The sequence below is a fragment of the Leuciscus leuciscus genome, assembly GCF_965113295.1.
Source record: "Leuciscus leuciscus genome assembly, chromosome: 3".
In the NCBI taxonomy this organism is placed as follows: domain Eukaryota; kingdom Metazoa; phylum Chordata; class Actinopteri; order Cypriniformes; family Leuciscidae; genus Leuciscus; species Leuciscus leuciscus.
In genome coordinates this window covers 6,038,825-6,050,117 of record NC_138727.1, presented here as the reverse complement: position 1 = coordinate 6,050,117, position 11,293 = coordinate 6,038,825, and the positions used below count along the sequence as shown (strand labels likewise).

The following is an 11,293-nucleotide window of genomic DNA, read 5'->3' as shown; positions in this document are numbered from 1 at the left end:
AGGGCCGTCCGTTCACCATAGAGTGTCCTGGCAAACAGGAACTGGTTCAGTGGAGCATCGTGTGTTTATGTGGAATCCAGCACGTTGTCAAAGCTCCGTCAGCCCAACATGAGCTGGATGAGGTGCAGTGACGTTCTGCGAGATTAGTATGGAGAAACCGGAATTCTGTGAGTGAATGTAAAACAATTTTCACGTGAAGGTGAGGAGTGAGGAAGAGAAAAGGAATAAGTGGCGGACAGGAAGGAGAAGGGAAGGACTAGACGAGCAGTCAAGACAAACTTTGGTCTTCAAGAGCAAAAACCTTGTCAAAAAAAAAAAAAAAAAGTTTGAGGATATATAGGCTTTTATATTCACTGCCATTCCAAAGTTTGGGTTGTTAAGATTTTAAATGTTCTTGAAAGAATTATGCTCACTAAGGCTGTATTTTTTTTTATTAAAAAAACATACAAAACAAAAAACTGGAATTTTGTGAAATATTATTACAATTTAAAATAACTGTTTTCTATATTAATATATTTAAAAATGTCATTTATTCCTGTGATTTCAAAGCTGAATTTAGCCATTACCCCAGATTTGGTACTCAAGAAACATATTTTATTATTATCAATAATAAGATATGATAAATCTTTCGTAACATTATACATCTCTTTACTGCCACTTTTGACCAATTTAATGAGTCCTTGTTGAATAAAATAAAATTAATAATAAAATAAAATAAACTTACCGACCCCAAACTTTTGAATGGTTGTGTAATGCTTTATGATTTAAACAGCATTACATGATAGATACAGTATATGTGTCTTTTATTTTGAAGTGTTTTATTTTGTAGTTTCTTGTGTTTCCTGTTTGTTTCCTGTTTCCTCCCTGAATTGTACACATGCATTTCTTGTTTATTCTTTTTTATTATTATTATTAAATTAGGTTCATATCAAAATTAAATTCACACCTTATTTGACTGCATCATATAACTGCAAGCAGAAGATCATTCATCCCTGCTATCACTCAGTGTGAGATTAAGTCATTAAGTTTGACAAATATCAATCAGTCCACTTGTTTTGACTGGACAAAGTCAGGACTGAATATCATGAGACCATTCTATACTGCAAAAAGATAATCTACAAAAAGGCAGGTTTTCCTGGGTAAATAGTGTATTTTAGACATATGGAAGAAGTTGTTTTGGGTCTTTAGATACTAATTACAGTAACATTCTTTATTTGAACAGTAATTTAGGCCAATCTATGTGACTCAATGGTTTCTGGCTGAAGACTGATGTTTGTAGAGACTCTATGGAAACATATCTATTAAAAGAAAACTTGTACAAAACGTTCCCTAAAAGGGTTGACAGTGTCTCTCAGGCTTCATTCCTCTGACCGTAAACGCACTCCCACCTGGTTCTGGCAGAACATGAAAATATCTCAACCACAATGTATCTCAAATGAGAAGAGCTGACATAAAACTTTGATATGCCTTTCATATAACCGTTTCATATTAAGGGTCTCAAGTATAGTTCCCAGTGTAAAGTGCGGAGACTATAAGGAAGCCATTTGTAGGGTGATATATATACCTGAAATCACTGCACTGCTGTTTGAGCGGCCCAACCAGTCAAGCAATGGGTAGAGTTTGCTTGACAAGTTGTCATTTGTTGCCTACTGTCTGAATAAAACAAAGTCAACTCTTTCTTCAATGTGCATACAATTATGACGTACAATGAAAGAGATGCTGTTTAATATTTGCGCTTAAGGGTTAGTTCGCCCAAAAAGTAAAATTCTGTCTCCAATTATCACTCTCACATTGTTCCAAACCCATAAAGCTTTTATTAATCTTTGGAACACAAGTGAAGATATTTTTAATGAAATCTGAGATCAAGGAAGTTCCTCAAGGAAATACAATTGAGCTTTTGTTTACCATATTTGAGTGCTCTGTATGTTTGCTAACACATGTTTTTATGGGAATAAAAGCCTAAATTACATCTCTTCATCATATGAAGTGATTGTGTCTCTCCTCTCGATGCATATGGATTTATTTTTGGGTGAATACTTTCAATGGTGGGACCGAAATCTCTCAGATTTATATAAAAAAAAAAAATCGTGTTTCAAAGGTGAACGGAAGTATTATGGGTTTTGAACGACATGAGAGTAATTAATGACAGAATTTTCATCTTTGGTAGAACTACCCCTTTTAAAATCAAAAAATTCTTTCAAAAAATGTTGGTATTTTGGGATTAGGGTAATCTAATAGTCATTTTATTCGAATTCTGCATGATAAATCATGCTCTTTTCTTTATCATATATAGCCAGGCAGACATAATCTACATTCACAGAACTCTAGAAGCAACAGCACAGACACTCCTCCAGTGATTCAATGGTCAATGAATGTGTGAATGCCCCTTGACTGTCCAGGTGAATGGATCTCCGATCCCTTCCTGAAAGAACACGGAAAATCACTCCACCTCAGACATATGTAGGCGTCAGACAAGATTCCAAAGTCTCATCACAATGCCAGGTCTGGCCTGAAGCTAATACTGACCAAACACTTCAGGCCTGGAGATTCTGCCTGCATGTTCATTGAAAAGCATGGCCTGCCCTTATCTTACTTAGATACATGAAATAATTCCTCTACATGCAAATTTGAAGAACAAACAGGGAATATTTGTTTATTGGTGCGCTTCTCATAGCTTCTCATATCTTATAACTGTTTCCAAATAAATTATATTTGTGATAAATTCTTGCCTTTCTTTTTTGTCTTGAATAGCCCAGCCATCAGTATGGCTAGTCCACGTTACAGCTTATTCTGAATCACCCTCTCAGACAAGAAGAGGTCATCTGTCATACTGTTCAAATGTTTGGGGTGGGTAAGATTTATTAATCAGTAATATTGTGAATATATTATTACAATAAAAAAATTATAAAAATGCATGCAGCATGCATTTGATCACGTTTTAGCATAATGAAACCAAAGGCTGACAAAAGGGACGATGGCACTGGTACAAAAGGGGTGAACTCTGGGTGTGTGGGAGGAGATATTTCATCATGGAACTGAGAGTTCTTGGGTTTGTGCATTTCATTGACCATTACGTACATCCTACTCAAGTACTTACTTCTGTTGCCAACAGAATATAAAAAATGTGGAGACCGAGGCTATGTTAAGCAATTTTCAGATGACATGGCAAATTCTTGTTACTATCTGTAATATGTCATCTGTATATAATTTGGGAATGCTTTAACTGAGAAATTAATTAAACGAACAGTTAATAACTAGCAGAAGATAAATTCAAATAATGGTCAACAAGGGATGATTTATCTCACATTTGACTAAGACTGATTTAGTCACTTACTGCAGAACACTGCAAAACTACAATAAATTACAATCATATTCATGAATTTCCTCTCAGGCAATGTAAAAGAGTAATTTGAGGGCAAGAGAAGCATGTATAGCCCATCTGGGAGTTTTTGGAGAATGTCAGGTCATTTATCAGCAAGGTGGTCTGGGATATATCTGTGCTTGCGCATTTACATCACTGTTAAGGCACTGTTTCACACCAAGAACAATAACTATAAAGTTAACCATAACGATAACTACATTAAAGTCCACACCAACGAACGATAACTGTGTTTATCATAAGCACGCGCTGAGTTGTGTCGTCTGCCGCTTTAAATGTTCGAGCTCTTTAAAGCTGAGCGGGAATCTGATTGGCTGTCAACGTTTTTATCATTCATCAGCTGGAAAAATATAATTCTGTGAGTAATTCCAACGATATCCTTTCTCTGTGCCACTATAGTTGTGTTGTGGACCCTGCAATTCTTTTATATCCAGAACGATTTAAAGAACCATTATTGTCATAGTTATCCCCTTTGATTTGAACGGGCCTTTAGAAATTTGACCATGTCAATTTAACCAGGTAGACATTATGTGATGTCTCTGGTAGGCCTATTGTTGGAACATTCAGAACTAACTTCTTACTTAGGAGGTATAAACAATGTTCAACGCAACTTTAAATATATGATAACTGTTTAACAACAAATGCAACTAAAAGAAAGTTTGTCAATACAACTTTTCAATGTTGGCAGTGCCAAATTGAATTGAAAAACTAATTTTTCCAAAAGTCCATTTTTTAAATTTTTATGTTATAAGGTTTGATGAAAGATATATATGTATATAAAAAAAATAATTGTGGTTAATTGATGGTAACACTTTAGTTTAGGGTCCAATTCTCACTAATAGCAAGTTGCTTATTAGCATTAATATCAGGATATTGGTTTATTAGTACTTACAGAGCACATATTAATGCCTTATTCTGCATGACCATATTCTACATCCCTTAATCTACACAATACACAATACATAAACTACCTGACTAACTATTAAGACGTAATTAGGAGTTTATAGGCAAAAGTCATAGTTAATAGTAAGTTAATACTAAGAATTGGACCCTAACCTAAAGTGTGACCTTATTCATTTAACTATATTGACACTCAGTTTTCAAAGTGCTTTATCTATTTTAGATCTTATATTTTTGTTTTAGATCCACAATTGTGACAGGGTTAAAGTTTGAACTTTATGAGTTGAACATTAAGTCTATTGTAACATCTAAACACGGAATGGAAGGCAAATTGCTTAGTGAACAAAATATCGTGTTGCACTTGACAAAATAGAGGGCTTGTAAACCATTGGAGAATGTTGGGCGGCCCTGTCAGTGAAGTCCTGTTTCGCATCAGTTTTGAGGGGAAAAGTTCAGCTAAGTGCTACGGAGTAGATGTACTGCACACACCAATCACATTGACTTTATATTAAACTAACTCTACACAGATCCACTCTCTTATGCAACTATACTAGAGCAAGGCTTTCTCAAGGACGTTTTGTTTAAATAGTGAATCGTCTGTTGATTCTTTATCATATACATTTAAAAATGCAGTGGAAAAAAACAGCTGGAGGCAAAAACTTGTAGGGGCCGTATCTCTGTCTTGATGAGCTCACCTGTCTGTCGTTGAGTCACTGCTTGTTATGTCAATTCACTTCTGAATCATGAGGTTTTTGAACTTGTCAAATGATCATCGTGCCTTTGCTCCATGCCTGTGGTGTTTTTGTGAGTGCTTGTTTGCTTCTGATTCAGACGGTCCCTTACAACACTGCTTTACTGTAACTGGATATGAGGTGTGAGACAGCTTCGTACAGAGAAGACCTTGTGAGTGTGCACCATACACTGAACCAAAAAAATGGTGTAGAAACTGTTTTCACTCAGAAATTGCTAGTAAATTTTACAAAGAAGTAACGCATTTAATTAAACATGAAGTTTTGAAATGGAAAGACTGAAATTGTATTTTCTTGTAAAAACGCATTTACAAATGTATTTACAACTTAAAAAATGTGAGTTTTGAAAGGGTATTGAAACCTGAGTAAAGACACAATTTATTTTATTTTTTGAGTTAATATGAAACTTATTGACTCATGTCACCACTTCATAAGTTCTTGGTTGTTTTGAAATTCACTTTAAACAGCATTGTGCACCTCTAGATGCTTTCAATATATGTGGTTTAAGTCCTGCTTGTTTTCATATCTGATTACCTCAATTTCTAACAATTTCTTGAAGGGGACAATTACTTTTTCACAGGTACATAGGTAATTGGTGAATTGTTCTATTAAATAAATGAAAGTATATTTTTTTTCAGGTTCCTTGTCTATTATTAAATTATATTACGTGGAATGCTTGAAATATTATAATATGGAATGCCATGGAATGCTTGATTCTGATTGGTCAATTGGAAAATATGTCATTACACTGTATACAGGAGACAAATATAGTGAAAATGTTCTTATTTTACATTATTTTCACTTTTTCATTACAATATATATATATATGCTTATAATTTTAATGAAAAGTTGTAAATGTTGAAAAATGTATAGTTTATGAATGTCTTGGTATTTGGTTTGTCCTCTTTTCCTTTTAGGACAGCAGCACTCAAGCTTTCATGGGCTGATTATAATGATTTTTACTAAAAATCCTTCTGATGTGTTTCACAGATGTGAAAAGGAAAGAGTTGGATGACAAAACTGAACAAACTTGCATCAGTAGACCGCTGACATAGTTGGCAATGAGAGTTTTACAATGAGTCGCATGCCTGGACATGGACACCACTGGACTTCAGTTCCTGTAAATGAACGTTTCTACTAAATAATTTTTTTAGCCAGCTGCTATTTCCCTTTCTACTCAGTGACTTCCAGAATCACCTAAGCCAGACAAAACATTGCACCAGCAATATCACATATTTTCCACCCAATAAAAAAAAGGCATGATGGGTAAGCTGTATGCCCAGAATGGTTCTGCTCTCTTTTCTCTTTATTCACCATGGAGGATAAATCTTAAGCTAAGCAAATTGAAAAACATAAGGGAAAATATAGCACATTTGTTACATGTGTAGCCTATAGATAGATAGATAGATAGATAGATAGATAGATAGATACATAGAGACATAGATACATAGATAGATAATGTGACCCTGTGTGGAAAGCCTATTTATTCAGCTTTATTATTATAAATCTCAATAAAAAAAGTAAAAAAAAAACATGTGACTAGTTTTGTGGTCCAGGGTCACAGATAGGCCTACATTGAATTATTTATTTATTTATTTATTTATTTTTAAATATACATTAACAAAGATAAAATAGATCATCTCAAATATATAGAATGTTAATGTAACTTGTTCACCTCTGAATAATTATGAACTCTAGATGACAGTTACCTGCCGGTTTATGACTTCGCAGGTGATGCTTGTGTCGTGCCAGATTTCCCGACATTGACGCAAGCACAGACTGTAGAGGGTGAGAGATCCCTCCCCTCAAGCCCCCAAACACACACCCTCTCTCTCTCTCTCTCTCTCTCTCTCTCTCTCTCTCTCTCTCTCTCCGCACTGTGCTGTATAAAATCCCCCTTTAAAGAGCACTCGTCCTACACATCAGCTGGACGGCGGAGGTTCAGCACAGTCTGGGAAGGCAGCTGGAAACAAGCGCGCGCAAAGACACTCAACCTCCGCAAACCTTTCCGTGCCTCCCTCTTCAGTGCGCAACAGAAAATACTGCACATTGACACACACACACACACACACACACACACACACACACAACTGTTCTCCGTAACGGGTGAAAATGACCCGTATCTCAGTAAAGAAGCTTCTGCTCCTGCTGTGCATCGGGGGATCTGTCCACTGTATGCCACAATCTGCAGTGAAAAGTAAAAGACAAACGCAGCAACAAATCCGTCTGGACCCGGTCTACGAGGAAGCCAGGAGTTTAGCCATCCATGAAAGTAAGTTCGTCAGCTTATTTCTTTGATTTTGAATGGAGAAAGAATTGTATTAAAAAATATAGACAATCTAACAAACTTTTCAGGGCATTTATCATAAATTAGACCACTGTACAGTGTAAAAGTTGACTAGGTGTTTTATATATAGGAATATATATGCTAATTTTGTCTTTTTAACTTTAGATGGCTGCAACGACAACGGTCGATTTTATAGGCTGAACGATGAGTGGGAACGCCCGTACATGGACAGCACTCTCATCTGCACTTGTCAGGGGCCGTCAGGGGTCAAGTGTAAATCCAAACCAGCAGGTGACTGTTTTTATTATTCAGACTCTTTTATTCTGAGCTATGATACATTAAGGTTCTTTTTCTTTTTTTTTTTTTTTTTTTTTTTTTTTTGAGTGCGCAATAATGCGCAATTACGCACGTATTTTTGAACGATAACGAAACTTGTGCTTGTGAACGTGTTTAATATGAATCTAAATTTGTAGTATGATGTAAATCAAGAGATGTATCGTTTATATGCTCATTTTTGGCACCTGTAGCCGAGGAGATCTGCTATGACAAATTCAACGCACGCTCCTACCGAGTCGGAGAGACCTACGAGCGACCGAAGGATGGCATGATTTGGGACTGCACCTGCATTGGGTCCGGCAAAGGCAAAATTAGCTGCACCATCGCAAGTAAGTCCAAGACAAAAAAAAAAAAAGTATGAATTAAAAATTCTCACATTAAATGTTTCTTTGGTTGCACTTTATTTTGCAGTATGTGTACTTACAGTGCAGTTACCTAAGAAAGTACTGGTTAACTACATGGGTTAAGGTTAGGTTTAGGACGGTGTAGGTTCAGGGTTAGTACCTAGTTATTACCCAGTACTTGGGGAACAAGACTGTAAAATAAAGTATTTTTTCTCGTTACTAAACTGATCATGGTTTTTCTTTTGTGTACAGATCGCTGCCATGAAGGAGGTAATTCATACAGAATCGGGGACACCTGGACACGACCCCACGACACTGGAGACTACATGCTTGAATGTGTGTGCCTTGGCAACGGAAAGGGAGAGTGGACCTGTAAACCAGTCGGTAAGACAGTGTTTACCTGTACATTTGTCTTTGCAAACAGTTCCTGTAATTCTGGATAAATATCCCAAAAAAGGGATTAAGGCATAACTATTTAAAAAATCATTTAAAAATATATAATTTAGTTAAATTTGTATTTCTTTGAAAGGTTATGCATATGCTGAATTTTTTATTTATTTAATTATTTAAGGTTGTGTATATGCCCTGTGGATTTAATTATTATTTGTTTGTTAGTTGGTTTGTTTATTTGTTGCTTGGTTGATTATGTATACAGTGTACAGATGAAACTGCATGTGACTCTTTTTGGAAATTTGACATGATAGCATGCCACACCCAAGTGGTAAGAACAAGATGCTAAATTTACTGTATTTTCACAGCGGAGCGTTGCTATGATGACTCACAAGGATCTTCATATGTGGTTGGTCAGACATGGCAAAAACCCTATCAAGGCTGGATGATAGTGGACTGCACATGTTTGGGGGAGGGCAACGGGCGCATAACCTGCACCTCCAGAAGTAAGAGTCTGTCATCAACTTCAGTAAAAAAACATTAAAAAACATTTGTGATGGACTTTCTAAAAACACCTCTTTGTTGTGTTTGTTGCTCAGTATATGCCTACTCGTTTCCAAGCTCCTGTTTTTTTCTTCAAAGCACACAATTTTCCCATGTCTCCTTTCATGACTTTGTAGTTATTTGCATGACACACCCTTATTACATAATTACCAATGAGCTCTGCAAGCTTCCTGTAGCTGGATGGGCTTATGCACATGGAAAATTACAGCATGCACTTTGCAGGGCTGTTGAAGTTGAAGTCTTGCAGTGAAAGAAAAATGGTTTAGGTGAAGGAACACTATTAAGATCTTGGCTTCCTTCACCTTTTCTGCTTGGAAAGTGTCGGAAAACACTTCATCATGGGTCATAAATTAAGACAACCCACTGAAGTGTGATGGTGCGGAAGTGTTTCCTAAACAAGCTGTTTCCAAGCATGAACATCAGAAGAGAAGGGGTGGGATGAATGGATGTGAGGGATGTTTTCATTGTTATATGTCACTTATCACCTTGACTACATGTTTGGCATTGTTTCATTGTCTTTTCCAGACCGCTGTAATGACCAGGACACCAGAACCTCATACCGTATTGGTGAGACCTGGACCAAAACTGACACCAATGGAAACACTCTGCAGTGTCTTTGCACAGGCAACGGTCGTGGAGAATGGAAGTGTGACAGACATGCTGCTTCCCATACAACCGCTGACATTGGTAAGTGTACAGCATTTGCTGTTTGATAGTACTAATTAATGGATGGAAAAGACTTAGAAGTGTAATTGCATTATTTCATTACAATTCTCGTGTGTAGCAAACCAATTGTTCATTACATAAATCAAAGCAACCTCTTGGAATTTCTGTTGTAAATAATCTGGGACCAAATGGGAATTCCAAGGATTGAAGCATAGCATGAAACCAGAACTAGATCTTAAAAGCACAAAGATCCAAAATTCAGAAAATTAGGCCATTATGACTACAAATTAGGATAAATGCCTCTATACAGCATCAAAAGGAAATATTTCCGGGTGTTTAAACTTCTAAAGTTCCTAACAGGATTTCCATGAATAGGATACAAGCATCAGAACATTATTCCAATGCAATACAAATTGAGATCTGATAAAGATTACACAATATCCAGTAGGACTCTAAGAAGAACCAAAAAGATCTGTAGGGAATTTTTGTAGGATCATAGAATCATACTTAGCAAAAAAAATAAAAAAATTGAATTTTAATTCCCAAAAGGCATTTTATTTTTTGGTCATAAGCTTCAACAAATTGTCTCTGTTGTCTTTGTGACTAGGTTCTGGGTCTTCCGTGGCTCATAGAGTTACAGAAGTCATGAACCAAGTCAACGTCCTGTCTGAACTTCTTGAGGAGGAGGGTAGCTGTAAAACCGATTCAGGTGTGTCCTATTCCAGTGGCATGAGCTGGATCAGAACTCAGGGCAGCAAGGAAATGCTGTGCACTTGTGTTGGAGGAGGAATCAGCTGCGAGGAGCAAGGTGACGTTTAAATCCAGGGATACGGGGATATTTTGTACACGATCCAGTATGTTATCCAGGTCTTAGAATCTTTACGTGCATGTTTACTTTATGACCTTGTTGAGACTTGGAGATCATGGGGCCAATGTAGATTCAAGTCCTTTTTCACCCATTTCTTTTTTCTATGGATAAAATGGCAAAAACGTTTACTTTTGTGTATTTGACATGCAAGTTTTACCAGTTTGTACATTCCCTGGAAATTGAACCCGTGACCGTGGCATTGCTAGCGCTATGTTCCACTGTTTTGGCCAACCCATTGACCCTCATTCTGTACCCCTTGACACATACTGATTATCTCTCAAAAAGTTGGGGATTAATATATACATTTTTTTTAAATATTGGCAGGACATGAACCCACATTTCTAATGATTGAAACACCCCTGGTGCCATTAATAATGCTGTCCTCTCTTTGATTTACGCAGATGGACAGTCCCAGGTTTATGGTGGCAACTCTGGTGGGCAGCCATGTGTGTTCCCCTTTGTTTATAGTGGGAACACCCACTACTCCTGCATTTCTGAGGGCCGAAGTGATGGCCAGCTATGGTGCGGTACCACCTCTAACTACGACAGTGATGGCCTGTACTCATTCTGTACCGGAAAGAACCGTAAGTGCATCTCAGAGCCTCTTTCTTTATGTTCTCTGCAGAATAGACCAACTTAAACCAGCAGAAATGTCTATACTTGTCCATACTTAGTTTGGACCAGCCTAGCCACATTTCATGGTCTTTCTAATAAAGCTGGTTGACCAAAGAGTTACAGATACAACATGGTGGCCTGGACTTTTCACTAGTAAAGTAATGGGTCAAGATTTCCCTCTTGGTTTGTCTGATT

At 36.8% G+C, this 11,293-nt stretch overlaps 1 protein-coding gene across 2 annotated transcripts in view; it reads left to right on the top strand.

Annotated features, from left to right (window-relative positions):
• Positions 1–6,938: 6,938 nt before the first annotated feature.
• The window catches only part of fn1b (fibronectin 1b), a 28,063-nt gene continuing 23,708 nt past the window's right edge, over positions 6,939–11,293 (top strand). The window contains exons 1-8 of one of the 2 annotated variants that reach the window (XM_082163750.1): positions 6,939–7,300; positions 7,481–7,606; positions 7,843–7,980; positions 8,248–8,379; positions 8,754–8,891; positions 9,475–9,636; positions 10,223–10,423; positions 10,885–11,067. In XM_082163750.1, coding sequence (XP_082019876.1) covers positions 7,141–7,300; positions 7,481–7,606; positions 7,843–7,980; positions 8,248–8,379; positions 8,754–8,891; positions 9,475–9,636; positions 10,223–10,423; positions 10,885–11,067 — 1,240 coding nt within the window. In that variant the 5' untranslated portion in view covers positions 6,939–7,140. The remainder of the gene's footprint in view (positions 7,301–7,480; positions 7,607–7,842; positions 7,981–8,247; positions 8,380–8,753; positions 8,892–9,474; positions 9,637–10,222; positions 10,424–10,884; positions 11,068–11,293) is intronic. The other variant, XM_082163751.1, reaches the window with a different exon arrangement.